This window comes from Panulirus ornatus, chromosome 49 (genome assembly GCF_036320965.1).
Source record: "Panulirus ornatus isolate Po-2019 chromosome 49, ASM3632096v1, whole genome shotgun sequence".
Classification (NCBI taxonomy): Eukaryota; Metazoa; Arthropoda; class Malacostraca; order Decapoda; family Palinuridae; genus Panulirus; species Panulirus ornatus.
Window position 1 is genome coordinate 11545437 of NC_092272.1, and position 18271 is coordinate 11563707.

At 46.4% G+C, this 18271-nt stretch overlaps 1 protein-coding gene across 1 annotated transcript in view; it reads left to right on the forward strand.

Moving 5' to 3' along the window:
* The window catches only part of LOC139764278 (inactive dipeptidyl peptidase 10-like), a 288411-nt gene that overhangs the window by 145704 nt on the left and 124436 nt on the right, over positions 1-18271 (forward strand). Inside the window, 1 exon segment of the mRNA XM_071690763.1 lies at positions 7655-7749. Within this exon segment, the coding sequence (XP_071546864.1) occupies positions 7655-7749 (95 nt within the window).

The window sequence follows — 18271 nt, forward strand, 5'->3', positions numbered from 1 at the left end:
GCAAGTATGAATTATGTACATGTGTATATATGTAAATGTCTGTGTATGTATATATATGTACACGTTGAAATGTATAGGTATGTATATGTGCGTGTGTGGACGTATGTGGGTGGGTTGTAGCTGTGTGTGTGTGTGTGTGTGCGTGTGTGTGTGTGTGTGTGTGTGTGTGTGTAACATATTTACTGTTTTCGTTCTAACATGGTTTAACAAGAGAGTTCTACCAGAAACAAAAGTGCATCAACAAAAAGCATAGCATGAGAAACCCGACCTTATGTATGGGTAGGAGATGGTCGAAACGATCATCATTAGTCGCCCATTGTCCGTAATGCGCACTCTTTTGCCCCCATTGTCCACCAGATGGCTAATGGGGAAGGCATTTCCAACACTCACCTGTGTCCTTCTGTGTACATATACTTCCATGGGTGTAGCGAGTGACAGCGTCATATGTATGGTTTGTTTATTGACTTGTATGGTCAGTGTGCTTTGATGTGTGGCTGAATATGTGTGTGTGTGTGTGTGTGTGTGTCAGTGTGTGTGTGTGTGTCAGTGTGTGTGTATATGTGTGTTTGTGTGTGTGTATATGTGTGTGTGTGTGTGTGTGTGTGTATGTATGTGTGTGTGTGTGGGTGTGTCAGTGTGTGTGTATGTGTGTGTATGTGTGTGTGTGTGTGTGTGTGTGTGTATGTGTGTGTGTGTGTGTGTGTGTGTGTGTTTGTGTGTGTGTATGTGTGTGTATGTATGTGTGTGTGTGTGTGTGTGTGTGTGTGTGTGTGTGTGTGTGTATGTATGTGTGTGTGTGTGGGTGTGTCAGTGTGTGTGTATGTGTGTGTATGTGTGTGTGTGTGTGTGTGTGTGTGTGTGTGTGTGTGTGTGTGTGTGTATGTATGTGTGTGTGTGTGTGTGTGTGTGTGTGTGTGTGTGTGTGTGTGGGTGTGTATGTGTGTGTGTGTGTGGGTGTGTCAGTGTGTGTGTATGTGTGTGTATGTGTGTGTGTGTGTGTGTGTGTGTGTGTGTGTGTGTGTGTGTGTGTGGGTGTGTATGTTGAGGTAAATGTTGGTCTGCATGTACAGAAGTATACATATTCTTTATATGTTTTCATACGTGTGTATGTGAGTGTCTATGTACACATGCCTCTGTTTGAACATATGTGGTGTAATATATGTCTTTTTCTGTGTGTTTTTGTGTGCTTGTTTTCTCTCTTTGTGTTTGGGTGTGTTTGTTTGTGTTCTGCGCATTTCTTATAGTTTTTCATCTACGCAAACTTGTCTCTAAGTCCTTGTATACGTATGAAAATGTTTGCGTACATTTTCTAAGATAATACATACATGCGTATATGTATGAATACATTTATTATTTTGTCATTTTACAGCAGTCCAATATAGGTTAGATAAATGAAGACATGAGTGTAGATAAATGAAGATATATATAAAGAATAAACTATCCTTAATACCTATAGAAAGTACTGTTTCTATACCATGTAGTGTATATAGATAAGTGCTATGTTGAAGTCTGTCTTAGTCGTATATCAAACTACGCCATTGCGTAGTTTGATCATAATAAGGTAATACAAACACTGTATTGGACAGACCCTTGTTTTACTGGTGATATGTATTGGTTAATTCACTATGGACACGTCCGGGTGGTAATGTATACATGATTACGTCTTAATGGCATGTGATTAATGGTGATTACAAGTTGAATTGCCAATTTGATTGCGTCTCGGTTCATATTTTCACGAACTGGAATAGGGGTTTTAATTGTGTTTCTGATTTGGTCTTCCAAATTTCACATCTGCAAAAACAATAGAATTATTTTTTTCTCGTGAGAAAGTTTCTCTCTCTCTCTCTCTCTCTCTCTCTCTCTCTCTCTCTCTCTCTCTCTCTCTCTCTCTCTCTCTCTCTCTCTCTCTCCCTTGCATCCTGCAGTATCTCTTTCATTTCTCGTCGTAGATTTCTTCATGTAGGATCGTAAGAGAAGCAGGGGGACCAGGCGATGAAAAACAATTTTGATTAGTTTTCCAAAAGTTTCCCCCCCCCCCCACCATCCCCCCTGCGTGAGAGAGAGAGAGAGAGAGAGAGAGAGAGAGAGAGAGAGAGAGAGAGAGAGAGAGAGAGAGAGAGAGAGGGGGAGAACATGCATTCTTCAACAAACCAATTCGTTCCATTTCTAAATGTAAACAGAAATTCCATTTTAGCGTTGCCTTTGAGCGAGAACGCTCTGGTGTGTCAGCCAGGAGAGATGCAATTGTATAATAGAATGGTCACCAAAGATAAAACCGACGTCACACAATACATCACCCCCGCCCCCCCCGCCCCGCCCCCCTCTCTCTTGTATTTTACACCCCCCTCTCATCCCCCCTCCTCCCCCAGGCAATGACGTCATTTCTGATGGCAAGGGGTGAAATTGGTGTGTATGATTTTTGTGTCCGTCTGTGTGGCTATGTATGTATGTATGTATGCTTGGTGTCTATATATATGCATGTATGTATGTGTGTATATATGTATGTATGAACGTATGAATGTGTGTATATATGTATGTATGAACGTACGTATGTATGTGTGTATTTATGTATGTATGAACGTACGTATGTATGTGTGTATATATGTATGTATGAACGTATGTATGTGTGTATATATGTATGTATGAACGTACGTATGTAATGACCTGTTTGTATTGCACGGGTGGGGGGGGTGGGAGGGAGGGAGGGGGGACCGGGAGTGGGATGTAGGGGGGGGAGGGGGGTGTTTTACACCCATGGTACCCCAACATTCGACCATTACCACATAACATTTTTCTAATGTTCTACACATCCAACAATCTATGATTCAGTATATTCCAGTCATCCACTAACCACACCCACCAGTCTTCCACAACATCCATTAGTCTTCCACAACATCCACCAGTCTTCCACAACATCCACCAGTCTTCCACAACATCCACCAGTCTTCCAAAACATCCACCAGTCTTCAAAAACATCCACCAGTCTTCCACAACATCCACCAGTCTCCACAACATCCACCAGTCTTCCACAACATCCACCAGTCTTCCACAACATCCACCAGTCTTCCACAACATCCACCAGTCTTCCAAAACATCCACCAGTCTTCCACAACACCCACCAGTCTTCCACAACATCCGCCAGTCTTCCAAAACATCCACCAGTCTTCCACAACATCCACCAGTCTCCATAACATCCACCAGTCTTCCACAACATCCACCAGTCTCCACAACATCCACCAGCGCTAAATCTAAAATGATGTTGATCAGGTCACCTCTTACTCTTCTCTCTTCCATAGTGGACACGGCATTTTTCGCCCTCCTCTGGACCTTCTCTATTAGCTCTATCTGGGGTGGCCATATCTGAGTACACATTATGATCATAACGTAATGTATCATGTGAACAACTGCTTGAATATTTGTTCATACTGTTCACACACACACACACACACACACACACACACACACACACACACACAGGGATGGTGTGCACAACGGATATAAGTTCAAGAATCATGGCAATAAAGAATGTTTTAGAAGTGGGGCCCCACTAGGGTAGAACTCCCTCCCCGTACAGTACAAGAGATGGGGGCCCCACGAGGGTAGAACTCCCTCCCCGTACAGTACAAGAGATGGGGGCCCCACGAGGGTAGAACTCCCTCCCCGTACAGTACAAGAGATGGGGCCCCACTGGGGTTGAACTCCCTCCCCGTACAGTACAAGAGATGGGGGCCCCACGAGGGTAGAACTCCCTCCCCGTACAGTACAAGAGATGGGGCCCCACGAGGGTAGAACTCCCTCCCCGTACAGTACAAGAGATGGGGCCCCACGAGGGTAGAACTCCCTCCCCGTACAGTACAAGAGATGGGGGCCCCACGAGGGTAGAACTCCCTCCCCGTACAGTACAAGAGATGGGGCCCCACGAGGGTAGAACTCCCTCCCCGTACAGTACAAGAGATGGGGCCCCACGAGGGTAGAACTCCCTCCCCGTACAGTACAAGAGATGGGGCCCCACTAGGGTAGAACTCCCTCCCCGTACAGTACAAGAGATGGGGCCCCACTAGGGTTGAACTCCCTCCCCGTACAGTACAAGAGATGGGGGCCCCACTAGGGTTGAACTCCCTCCCCGTACAGTACAAGAGATGGGGCCCCACTAGGGTTGAACTCCCTCCCCGTACAGTACAAGAGATGGGGCCCCACTAGGGTAGAACTCCCTCCCCGTACAGTACAAGAGATGGGACCCCACTAGGGTAGAACTCCCTCCCCGTACAGTACAAGAGATGGGGGCCCCACTAGGGTTGAACTCCCTCCCCGTACAGTACAAGAGATGGGGGCCCCACTAGGGTTGAACTCCCTCCCCGTACAGTACAAGAGATGGGGCCCCACAAGGGTTGAACTCCCTCCCCGTACAGTACAAGAGATGGGGCCCCACTAGGGTAGAACTCCCTCCCCGTACAGTACAAGAGATGGGACCCCACTAGGGTAGAACTCCCTCCCCGTACAGTACAAGAGATGGGGCCCCACTAGGGTTGAACTCCCTCCCCGTACAGTACAAGAGATGGGGCCCCACTAGGGTTGAACTCCCTCCCCGTACAGTACAAGAGATGGGGCCCCACTAGGGTTGAACTCCCTCCCCGTACAGTACAAGAGATGGGGCCCCACGAGTGTAGAACTCCCTCCCCGTACAGTACAAGAGATGGGACCCCACGAGGGTAGAACTCCCTCCCCGTACAGTAACAAACCTTGGTCATTACTGCGCCCTGCCACACAGCTGTGGGATCTCACACTCCTGCTCCCTAACATATCTCACGAAGGATCATCATGACTGCGCAATATTACGGCTCTCTAGCTCTTACGGCCTTATAACGGGCCAGAGCACACTTTAGGAGCACTATCTTGCCCCCCGGGGCCTTTCTATGGTGACCATTATCTAGGATCTTTTAGAATGTCTCTTTGTCTTGTGCAAATATTGTGTGTTTTTTTGGGTTTTTATATTCTTTTTCTATGTCATTTTCTTCTGCCATAGTTTCTATGCTTAACTGTGTTGTCTTTGTTTTACTTGTGTCTGTACCTGGTTTCTATATTCAGGTTTGTAAATACGTCTCTGTCCTGTCTATCTGTCTGTCTGTTTGTCTATCTGTTTGTCTGTCGGTCTCTCACTCTCTCTCTCTCTCTCTCTCTCTCTCTCTCTCTCTCTCTCTGTCTATCCATAACTTTGATTATATTTTCATTTATATTTTCACATTGTTATCGCGTCTTATCATCGTTTCCCACTTCTCATTTGAGCGTCTTCTGTATGTTCCTCACTCCAGTCCACCACAGCTTCCTCATCGTTCCTTCCTCCTTCCACGGTCGCACTACACACTCATCTCTCATTGCCAGGGGTCGCCTTCTACGACACGCAGGGAATACGTGGGAAGTATTCTTTCTCCCCTATCCCCAGGGATAATATATATATATATATATATATATATATATATATATATATATATATATATATATATATAAAGACCAACAACCCATTTGATACTTGGGTCATGTAGAAAATATACAAAATGGCCAAATACCCTTAAGAGCCACATTATATAGAGAATACAAATCAACAGCCAATATAATACCTATATCATAAGAGGATATATATAAATACCATCATATATATACATATATATAGACAGTATAACTGCACATCCATATTCCACGTGTACCTACACAAATTGGCTATTTACATGAAATCATGCATTGGTCTTAGCCATGGTCGGGTGGCTGGATGTGTTCTATAAATGGTACACAAATGATTTTATTTTTGGCACACACACACACACACACACACACACACACACACACACACACACAGAGGCTTCTGCCTGATTCTGGAATTCATTTCAACTCTATTCACGACCAGTGTGGCCGCTCTGGTAAATGACGTGTCTGTATGTATGTAGATCACGTAGTTTGCAAATTATAATTCCACTCCTCTTCTACATATTTCTGAACACCAGCACAAAACTATTTTCTATACATTTTTCTGTGAATAATTTTGATGATAATATTAATGATGATGATGATGATAATAATGATAATAATAATGATAATAATAATAAGAAAGTTAAGAGTAAATGTGAATAAGAGCAAGGTTATTAGGTACAGTAGGGTTGAGGGTCAAGTCGGTTGGGAGGTGAGTTTGAATGGAGAAAAACTGGAGGAAGTGAAGTGTTTTAGATATCTGGGAGTGGATCTGGCAGCGGATGGAACCATGGAAGCGGAAGTGGATCATAGGGTGGGGAAGGGGGCGAAAATCCTGGGGGCCTTGAAGAATGTGTGGAAGTCGAGAACATTATCTCGGAAAGCAAAAATGGGTATGTTTGAAGGAATAGTGGTTCCAACAATGTTGTATGGTTGCGAGGCGTGGGCTATGGATAGAGTTGTGCGCAGGAGGATGGATGTGCTGGAAATGAGATGTTTGAGGACAATGTGTGGTGTGAGGTGGTTTGATCGAGTGAGTAACGTAAGAGTAAGAGAGATGTGTGGAAATAAAAAGAGCGTGGTTGAGAGGGCAGAAGAGGGTGTTTTGAAGTGGTTTGGGCACATGGAGAGGATGAGTGAGGTAAGATTGACCAAGAGGATATATGTGTCGGAGGTGGAGGGAACAAGGAGAAGAGGGAGACCAAATTGGAGGTGGAAGGATGGAGTGAAAAAGATTTTGTGTGATCGGGGCCTGAACATGCAGGAGGGTGAAAGGAGGGCAAGGAATAGAGTGAATTGGAGCGATGTGGTATACCGGGTTTGACGTGCTGCCAGTGGATTGAAGCAGGGCATGTGAAGCGTCTGGGGTAAACCATGGAAAGCTGTGTAGGTATGTATATTTGCGTGTGTGGACGTATGTATATACATGTGTATGGGGGGGGGGGGTTGGGCCATTTCTTTCGTCTGTTTCCTTGCGCTACCTCGCAAACGCGGGAGACAGCGACAAAGTATAATAAAATAAATATAAAATAATAATAATAATAATAGTAATAGCAATGATACTGATAATGATAACAGTAACAGAAAAATTGATGATATTATTGATCATAATGATTGTTGTATTCTAAGTAATATATGTGACAGTAGAGCCTCACAGTTCATGAATCCCTCACAGTTCGTGCCTCCCTCACAGTTCATGAATCCCTCACAGTTCGTGCCTCCCTCACAGTTCATGCCTCCTCCCTCACAGTTCATGCCTCCTTCACAGTTCATGCCTCCCTCACAGTTCATGCCTCCTCCCTCACAGTTCGTGCCTCCCTCACAGTTCATGCCTCCCTCACAGTTCATGCCTCCCTCACAGTTCGTGCCTCCCCCACAGTTCATGCCTCCCTCACAGTTCGTGCCTCCCTCACAGTTCGTGCCTCCCTCACAGTTCATGCCTCCCTCACAGTTCGTGCCTCCCTCACAGTTCATGCCTCCCTCACAGTTCATGCCTTCCTCACAGTTCGTGCCTCCCTCACAGTTCATGCCTCCCTCACAGTTCATGCCTCCCTCACAGTTCATGCCCCCCTCACAGTTCATGCCTCCTCCTTCACAGTTCGTGCCTCCCTCACAGTTCATGCCTCCCTCACAGTTCATGCCTCCTCCCTCACAGTTCGTGCCTCCTCCCTCACAGTTCGTGCCTCCCTCACAGGTGCAGAGATCGTCTTCGGTGATGACTCAGGAGGAGTCAGCCTCCTTCACGTCCCGACGCTCGTCGTCACCCCACTCGTCTCCAACTTCACCTTCGTAAGTGACGTGTGTGTGACGTGTGACGTGTGTGTGTGTGTGTGTGTGTGTGTGTGTGTGTGTGTGTGTGTGTGTGTGTGTGGACGTGTGAGTGTGACGTGTGTGTGTGTGTGTGTGTGACTTGTATGTGACGTGTGACGTGTGTGTGTGTGTGTGTGTGTGTGTGGACGTGTGAGTGTGACGTGTGTGTGTGTGTGTGTGTGTGTGTGTGTGTGTGTGTGTGTGTGACGTGTGTGTGACGTGTGACGTGTGTGTGTGTGTGTGTGTGTGTGTGTGTGTGCGTGTGTGTGTGTGTTTATCTACATGTATCTATATCTATTGTTAATTTGGCTATTTCCTTATATATTGAACTGTTATAATTCGTGATATATCATATTTGTGCGTTGGAAATATGCATATACATATAACTAAACACATGTAGAGCCGGGGGCCAGAAATCCTCCCCTCCTTGTATTGTAACTTTCTAAAATGGGAAACAGAAGAAGGAGTCACGCGGGGAGTGCTCATCCTCCTCGTAGGCTCAGATTGGGGTGCCTAAATGTGTGTGGATGTAACCAAGATGTGAAAAAAGGAGAGATAGGTAGTATGTTTGAGGAAAGGAACCTGGATGTTTTGGCTCTGAGTGAAACGAAGGCTCAAGGGTAAAGGGGAAGAGTGGTTTGGGAATGTCTTGGGAGTAAAGTCAGGGGTTAGTGAGAGGACAAGAGCAAGGGAAGGAGTAGCACTACTCCTGAAACAGGAGTTGTGGGAGTATGTGATAGAATGTAAGAAAGTAAATTCTAGATTAATATGGGTAAAACTGAAAGTTGATGGAGAAAGATGGGTGATTATTGGTGCATATGCACCTGGGCATGAGAAGAAAGATCATGAGAGGCAAGTGTTTTGGGAGCAGCTGAATGAGTGTGTTAGTGGTTTTGATGCACAAGATCGGGTTATAGTGATGGGTGATTTGAATGCAAAGGTGAGTAATGTAGCAGTTGAGGGAATAATTGTTATACATGGGGTGTTCAGTGTTGTAAATGGAAATGGTGAAGAGCTTGTAGATTTATGTGCTGAAAAAGGACTGGTGATTGGGAATACCTGGTTTAAAAAGCGAGATATACATAAGTATACATATGTAAGTGGGAGAGATGGCCAGAGAGCGTTATTGGATTACGTGTTAACTGACAGGCGCGCGAAAGAGAGACTTTTGGATGTTAATGTGCTGAGAGGTGCAACTGGAGGGAAGTCTGATCATTATCTTGTGGAGGCGAAGGTGAAGATTTGTATGGGTTTTCAGATAAGAAGAGAGAATGTTTGGGGGGAGAGGGTGGTGAGAGTAAGTGAGCTTGGGAAGGAGCCTTGTGTGAGGAAGTACCAGGAGAGACTGAGTACAGAATGGAAAAAGGTGAGAACAAAGGAGGTAAGGGGAGTGGGGGAGGAATGGGATGTATTTAGGGAAGCAGTGATGGCTTGAGCAAAAGATGCTTGTGGCTTGAGAAGCGTGGGAGGTGGGTTGATTAGAAAGGGTAGTGAGTGGTGGGATGAAGAAGTAAGATTATTAGTGAAAGAGAAGAGAGAGGCATTTGGACGATTTTTGCAGGGAAAAATGCAAATGAGTGGGAGATGTATAAAAGAAAGAGACAGAAGGTCAAGGGAAAGGTGCAAGAGGTGAAAAAAAGGGCAAATGAGAGTTGAGGTGAGAGAGTATCATTAAATTTTAGGGAGAATGAAAAGATGTTCTGGAAGGAGGTAAATAAAGTGCGTAAGACAAGGGAGCAAATGGGAACTTCAGTGAAGGGGGCTAATGGGGAGGTGATAACAAGTAGGTGGTGATGTGAGATGGAGTGAGTATTTTGAAGGTTTGTTGAATGTGTTTGATGATAGAGTCTGAGATATAGGGTGTTTTGGTCGAGGTGGTGTGCAAAGTGAGAGGGTTAGGGAAAATGATTTGGTAAACAGAGAAGAGGTAGTAAAAGCTTTGCGGAAGATGAAAGCCGGCAAGGCAGCAGGTTTGGATGGTATTGCAGTGGAATTTATTAAAAAAGGGGGTGACTGTATTGTTGACTGGTTGGTAAGGTTATTTAATGTATGTATGATTCATGGTGAGGTGCCTGAGGATTGGCGGAATGCGTGCATAGTGCCATTGTATAAAGGCAAAGGGGATAAGAGTGAGTGCTCAAATTACAGAGGTATAAGTTTGTTGAGTATTCCTGGAAAATTATATGGGAGGGTATTGATTGAGAGGGTGAAGGCAAGTGCAGAGCATCAGACTGGGGAAGAGCAGTGTGGTTTCAGAAGTGGTAGAGGATGTGTGGATCAGGTGTTTGCTTTGAAGAATGTATGCGAGAAATACTTAGAAAAACAAATGGATTTGTATGTAGCATTTATGGATCTGGAGAAGGCATATGATAGAGTTGATAGAGATGCTCTGTGGTAGGTACTAAGAATATATGGTGTGGGAGGAAAGTTTTTAGAAGCAGTGAAAAGTTTTTATCGAGGATGTAAGGTATGTGTACGTGTAGGAAGAGAGGAAAGTGATTGGTTCTCAGTGAATGTAGGTTTGCGGCAGGGGTGTGTGATGTCTCCATGGTTGTTTGATTTGTTTATGGTTGGGGTTGTTAGGGAGGTGAATGCAAGAGTTTTGGAAAGAGGGGCAAGTATGCAGTCTGTTGTGGATGAGAGAGCTTGGGAAGTGAGTCAGTTGTTGTTCGTTGATGATACAGCGCTGGTGGCTGATTCATGTAAGAAACTGCAGAAGCTGGTGATTGAGTTTGGTAAAGTGTGTGAAAGAAGAAAGTTAAGGGTAAATGTGAATAAGAGCAAGATTATTAGGTACAGTAGGGTTGAAGGTCAATTCAATTGGGAGGTATGTTTGAATGGAGAAAAATTGGAGGAAGTAAAGTGTTTTAGATATCTGGGAGTGGATCTGGCAGCGGATGGAACCATGGAAGCGGAAGTGAATCATAGGGTGGGGGAGGGGGCGAAAATCCTGGGAGCCTTGAAGAATGTGTGGAAGTCAAGAACATTATCTCGGAAAGCAAAAATGGGTATGTTTGAAGGAATAGTGGTTCCAACAATGTTGTATGGTTGCGAGGAGTGGGCTATGGATAGAGTCGTGCGCAGGAGGGTGGATGTGCTGGTAATCAGATGTTTGAGGACAATATGTGGTGTGAGGTGGTTTGATCGAGAAAGTAATGTAAGGGTAAGAGAGAGGTGTGGAAATAAGAAGAGCGTGGTTGAGAGAGCAGAAGAGGGTGTTTTGAAATGGTTTGGGCACATGGAGAGAATGAGTGAGGAAAGATTGACTAAGAGGATATGTGTGTCGGAGGTGGAGGGAACGAGGAGAAGTGGGAGACCCAATTGGAGGTGGAAAGATGGAGTGAAAAAGGTTTTGAGTGATCGGGGCCTGAACATGCAGGAGGGTGAAAGGCGGGCAAGGATAGAGTGAATTGGATCGATGTGGTATACCGGGGTCGACGTGCTGTCAATGGATTGAAGAAGGGCATGTAAAGCGTCTGGGGTAAACCATGGAAAGTTCTGTGGGTCCTGAATGTGGAAAGGGAGCTGTGTTTTCGGGCATTATTGCATGATAGCTAGAGACTGAGTGTGAACGAATGGGGCCTTTGTTGTCTTTTCCTAGTGCTACCTCGCACACATGAGGGGGGAGGGGGATTTTATTCCATGTGTGGCGAGGTGGCGATGGGAGTGAATAAAGGCAGACACTGTGAATTGGGTGCATTTGTGTATATGTATATGTCTGTGTGTGTATATATATGTGTACATTGAGATGTATGGTTATGTATATTTGCATGTGTGGACGTGTATGTTTATACATGTGTATGGGGGTGGGTTGGGCCATTTCTTTCGTCTGTTTCCTTGCGCTACCTCGCAAACGCGTGAGACAGCGACAAAGCAAAATAAAATGAATATAAATAAATGTACATATTAACTAATATGTGTTATAAGAAGCACACACACACACACACACACACACACACACACACACACACACGCACACACACACACACACACACACGTCACAGACACACACACACGACACACACACACCCACACACACACACACACACACACACACACACACACACACACACACACACACACACACACACACGTCACACACACACACACACACACACACACACACACACACGTCTCATAAACACACACACACACACACACACACACACACACACACACACACACACACACACACACACACACACACACACACACGTCACACACACACACACACACACACACACACACACACACACACACACACACACACACACACACACACACATCACACACGTTCACACACGCGTCACACGTCACACACACAAACCATTTTCTTGTTATAACCAATAGTGTTCAAGAGTTCAGCGACTGCAGGAGAGAGTGAACAATTATGTAGAATACTGGATGCTTTAAATTTTTGGGGGGAGGGGAGGATAAACCAGTGGGGTTGACTGTGAAACCAAACGGGATTGAACCCATAAATAACCCGGGGCGGCCCGTGAATACGTCATAGTCAGCAATCCCAACCAATCAAACCCAAGTACGGGGGGTTATGGGAGGGGTTTTCCCAGGTCGAGGTAAAATTGAAATGGTGTTTGTGGTGGCCCAAACTGAGAGAGAGAGAGAGAGAGGGGAGAGAGAGAGGGGGAGAGAGGTAGTTTGGGGAGAGGAGGGGAGGGGGAGAGGAGGAGAGAGGGAGAAGTTAGAGAGAGGGGAGAGGAGAGAGAGAGAGAGAATGAAAAAACACTATAGAAAAGTGAAAAAAAGGAAAAAAAAAGGTCCAGGGGAACGGAAAGAAAAATCCCTTTTGTAAAAAAAAGGGAAAAACCAAAAAAGGGGAAGGATACATACACACTGAAGTTTCATAACCCTGAGTTTCATAAAACCCTAAAAACAAAACACCGTGTTTTACACGACCCGGGCCGGGCATTTACACACAATGTAGTTCATGCCCAAAACCCTTAATACACACCTGTAGTTTACATGCCCCGCTTCATAAAACCCCTGTATTTAACATCCCCCAGCCTGCATTTACACCCTTTTTGTCAAAGGGCCCCACCCTTGAAAACCCCACACACTTTTATTTAAAATTGAACCTGCATACACCCACTGTTTCTACATGCCAAACCCTTTACTAAAACATTGTAGTTTAATGGGCCCCGCGCATTACACACACTGTAGTTAATTTACCCCAAACTTTAAAAATTGCTGGGTCCGTCCCTCAGTGTCCCCCACGCCCCAATTTCGTCATTGAATTACATATAAAAAATCAGCTAAATTAGTCCAGTTTAAATGTTTTTCAAGAGGATTCCCCCTTTTTTCTCTCTCTTTCTCTCTTCTTCTCTCTCTCTCTCTCTCTCTCTCTCTCTCTCTTGGGTCCCATTTTTTTGCCCTTTGCGTTTTTTTTCTGGGGGGAAAAAAAAAAAAAACCCCGCTAATTTTTTTAATTTCTGTTTTTCTTTTTTTTGGGGGATTTTTTGTTGAAGGGAAGTATGGAATATGTATGGGCAGTTCATGGTGTTTGGCATGAAACCAATTTCATATTTTAGAAAACCATCTATCTAGAGGGAAATTTCCCCCACAACACACAACCACCCCAACAAACACACACCCCAAAACCCACAAACCCCAAAGAACCAACAACACAAACCACCCCACACAAACCAAAACACAAAACCCGACCTGTGGGCCGTAAAGGACATGAGCACCATACCCCAAACCCGTGAATAATGGCACATGAGCAAAACACCAAAAACCGTCCCCCGTGCCAATTTTTTGGCAACCAAAACAACCACCCACCTGTGCCAGTAATGGCACATGGGGCATATAAAACCCTCCGGAAAGTGCCAATAATGGCATTGAGCACACGTTTCCCGGGCCCGGGCCCGTAATTCCCTGGCACAACAATCGGACCTTTTGCCCGTAATGGCACACCGGGGGAAAAGGTCGTTCATTTAAAAAGAACCCGAGGGAAGTTTAGTTTGGGCCCATCTATATTCATGCGAAATATTGGGCACCCGCGTCTTTTGTTATTATGTGAGCCTGAAGCTTCCTCAGACTTAGCTGTTAATTTTTAGCTTTATTTCTGACCCCCGTGTTCACAGTTAGCTTTTTTACTAACCCAGTGTTCACAGTTTAAACTTTTTTGAATTTAAATTGTTTTCACAGGGTTAGGGTTTATATGATCCCGCTGTTCACAGTTAGCCCTTTTTTACTAAAGGGGCTTTTACTTTTTAAACTTTATTGATCCCCCCCGTTTACGTTAGTTTATTTTGATTTCCCTCTTTCCCCTATTGGTTTATATGATCCCGTGGGGACAGAAGACCCGAGACGAGGTAAAAAAAGGGGAGAGGGGAAAAGGGGGAAGGGGAGGGGGGGAGAAGGGGAGAATGAGAGGGGGGGAGGGAAAAGATGGGGGGAGGGAAAAGTGGGGGAGGAGGTTTTAAAGTACAGCGGCAGTCCCCCTTTTGTTTGTTTATGTACGCCCTGATCTTTAAAGGGCAAGTAAAAACACCACCAAAACACACACAAACAACCCCCCTGTACACCCCACAGGGCGTATATACACCCCATCAGTGGGTTCCGACCCCTTTTTTGGGCCGAAGGGGGAAGGGGCACCCTCAGCCATGACCCCCGGCCCTAGAAAACCCGTCGTCTTTGGGAAACGATCATAAATTTCCTAAGGAGGTACCCCAAAGGAATTACTTGGAACTACATGGGACTTAAAGGGTTTCATGGGCTAATTTGGCTACAAAGGACTACATGGGGGGACATGGGCTACATGGGAACCCACTGGGGGCTACATGGACTCCTTATGGGGTTGTATGAGGTCTGTTAGGGGACAGGGGGTTTTGACCAGTTCGATGTAAGTGCGGGTGGGGGGGGGTGGGCCTTGGGGCCCTGCAGGGGTTAAAGCCCCCCAGTGATGATGAAAAACAGGGGGCCCTGGGTATGGGATTTTAGGTCCACAAAAGGACCAGCCCCACAGGAGACAAACAAAGACCAACAGCCCAAAAGGACCCACAACCTACAGCCCCACGACAACAGAAACACAGCCCAAAAAGAACACGCCCCAAAAAAAGAACAAAACAAAGCCCAAACCCGCCCCACAGAAAAAAACCCAAGGACCCAAAACCCAAAAGACCCCAAAAAAGACACACAAAAACAAAAAAACCCAACCCGAACAAAAAGCCCCAAAGACCCAAAAAAGACACACGGGGTCCCAACCCAAAAGCCCCAAAACAGGACCCCCCAAACCCCCCCACGGGAAAACCCCAGCCCCAAACACAAAACCCAAGGACCAAAAAGAAAAAACCCCAAGGCCCCAAACACAACACAGCCCCCCCCCTCCCCAAGCCCCACAGACTCAAGACCCACAGACCCACAAAACCACAAACTACAGACCAAAGAACCACAGATAAGACCACGGGGAACCCAAAGCCCCAAGACTCCAGCCACAGACCCCCAAGCTAAGACACAAAGATAAAGCCCCACAACAACAGCCCACAGAACCACAGAAAAACCACAGACCCACAGCCCTTACAGCCCCAAGGGACACACAAAAACCCAACCCCAAAAGGACCCCGACCCACAGCCCCACAGCCCCACAGAAAACAGCTTTGGGACACGAGCGCTTTCCCTGCCGAAAACGTTGGTTTCAGTTTATTGGTTCCCCCGGGTCCAACCGTTTTTCCTGAGGGGCGATATCCCTGGATCCCGGATGAGCTGGCCCTGGAAATTTTGACCCTCCCGAGGAGGGAAAAATCAAGAGATGGGGCGCGGCCAATGAGAGTCGAGGTCCTAAAAGGTCTTGATTTGTGATTGGATGAAAGATTCATTAGGAAAAGTAAGAGATTTTCAAAAAGTGCCCGATGAAATTCTTTTAATATATATTGTTTTTGGGAAAGTTTCCTTGGGGATATCCGCCTAAACCCTTTTTTGGAAAAGGGAAAGGGAACACTTTATAAGTGTCAGAAACACTTTACATCTCTGATACATATGATTACCCATCTCCCTGCCCCGATGTTAACCCATGCGATAGACAGTGGAACAAACCACGTTACAATACATTTATTGTTCTGAGACGGCATCTTCCAGGGGGGCCTTAAACCAGCTGACATTATAGTTTGTCCCCGGCCACTGGTGTGGCTGTCGGACCCCTGGTGTGGCTGTTGGCCCCCTGGTGGGGCTGTCGGCCCCTGGTGGGGCTGTCGGCCCCCGGGTTTGTGGCTGTCGGCCCCTGGTTTTTTCCCCGGGTGGGCTGTCGGCCCCCTTCTGGGGGGTGGGCGTGGCCCCCTGGTGTGGCTGTCGGACCCCGGGGGGGGTGGGCCCCGGGTTCGGGACCCTGGTGTGGCTGTCGGACCCCTGGTGTGGCTGTCGGACCCCTGGTGTGGCTGTCGGACCCCTGGTGTGGCTGTTGGACCCCTGGTGTGGCTGTCGGACCCCTGGTGTGGCTGTCGGACCCCTGGTGTGGCTGTCGGACCCCTGGTGTGTGGCTCTGTTGACGTAGTATCAGCCACATGCCTGTTATTGGTCTCGCTTGTCGTGGTGGTGAAGTGATGCTTGGGGCCAGTCGGGGGAGGCGAGGGTTGGGGGGGGGAAACAGATAGCTTGAGGCATGAGAGAGAGAGAGAGAGAGAGAGAGAGAGAGAGAGAGAGAGAGAGAGAGAGAGAGAGAGAGAGAGAGAGAGAGAGAGAGAGAGAGAGAGAGAGAGAGAGAGAGAGAGAGAGAGAGAGAGAGAGAGAGAGAGAGAGAGAGAGAGAGAGAGAGAGAGTAGACGCTTCGAAGGCAATTCACCTGAAGCAGGTTACCAGTCTTATTTACATTGGAAACATCGGAATTTACTGATGAAAAATCCGTCTCGAAAAATGACAAGAAATCGTTCTCCATAGAGACCCTGATGTCCTAGAAACAGTCAGTTATGAGGCTAGTGTGAGGCGCCATACTGTGAGGGCATCTTGTTATGAGGCCAGTGTGAGGCGTTACACTATGAGGTTATCTTATGAGGCCAGTGTGAGGTGTCTCACTATGAGGTTATCTTATGAGGCCAGTATGAGGCGTCATACTATAAAGTCATCTTGTATACTCCGTGCCACAGTGAGCCATGAGACATCGTCTGCTATATTCTATGTTAATAAGTTCAGGTCCATCCATGTGACGCTGGCGTGAGTTTGAACTTAATGTCAAAAGAGATTTAGATATAGAAGGCGTAATACGTACACATGTCAAAATAGATTTGCATATCTGTAGTAGGCAGTGTACGTACACGATAACTGATGGCTTGCTTGTAGGGTGTACTGATTCCTCGAAGGTTCGAATAAATATATTAGAAATGAACCAATCTACATAAGCCTTCAAGCTCATTATGTTCTATAAACGATTCATTGAAGGCTTCGAAAGTCATCATTATTACAGCACGAAGAAGAACAGTCACTTCTCTGGCCAGAGACTGCACTGCAATGAGACAGAAAGACTTAATTAATAATGCCACAGTTTCATATGGTCTCAGACACCACCAGACCTGGCTGACACAACACGGAGGAGCATGTCATCATCATGGCTGCTCGCTGGGCGAGAGAGAGAGTCATAAAGTTGTCTGGAAATAGTCAGACTTTACAGAGTGGTTCGCGCTTGGATTAAGCCGGATTTATGAGAACACCAGCTTCGGGTCTTGTTGTGGGTCCTCAGAACGATTTCATTCCTTTAGGATATCTGATTATCCGAAAGCTCTCATGTGTTGTGTGTGCGTGTGTGTGTGTGTGTGTGGGATGCAGCATCTGGACAGTGGTTGTCATAGCAACGCTGATGCTCAAGACGAGGCGGTCTCTCTCTCTCTCTCTCTCTCTCTCTCTCTCTCTCTCTCTCTCTCTCTCTCTCTCTCTCTCTCTCTCTCTCTCTCTCTCTCTCTCTCTCTCTCTCTCTCTCCCCCAGCAACATCCTGAAACACGTCTTCAGAAGTTGGTGTGGAGATGAGTGTCCTCACCCAGGTTCTTCCTGACCTCCTCCTCTCATTATCCTCCTTCAAACCTCTCGTTCTTGTCCTCCTCTTCTTGAGTTCCTCTGTGGCCATGGTTTGACCTCCTCCTCGACCCTCCCTCGCTCACCAGGATAAGCCTCGAGCACAATCGTTCACCCTCCTCACACTGGAGACGAAGGCGATTTCAAGCTGCCTTTAGCCCTCCTTATCCCCAGTGGGTCAAGCCCTACACAGCCCGTGCCACCGGGACAGCCCAGCACGCCTGGATGAAACCAGTTTCCCTCGGAACATTCCGATGAAACTTGAAACTAAAAGAAGGTGAATTCCTCCCCAGTCTGGAAACTGGAATTGGCACTTTGGAATTTATCCTTTCAAAATCGACGACTTTTGTTTGTGAGGTATGACAATTATGGTATGGGAAAGGTAATAACAGTTCCCGTGAGCCGGTGCTCACATATGAGGATTTTCGAGCAAGGGTTATTGCGACTCACAATGGGTAAATGCCCAGGCCCACTCCCTCTCTG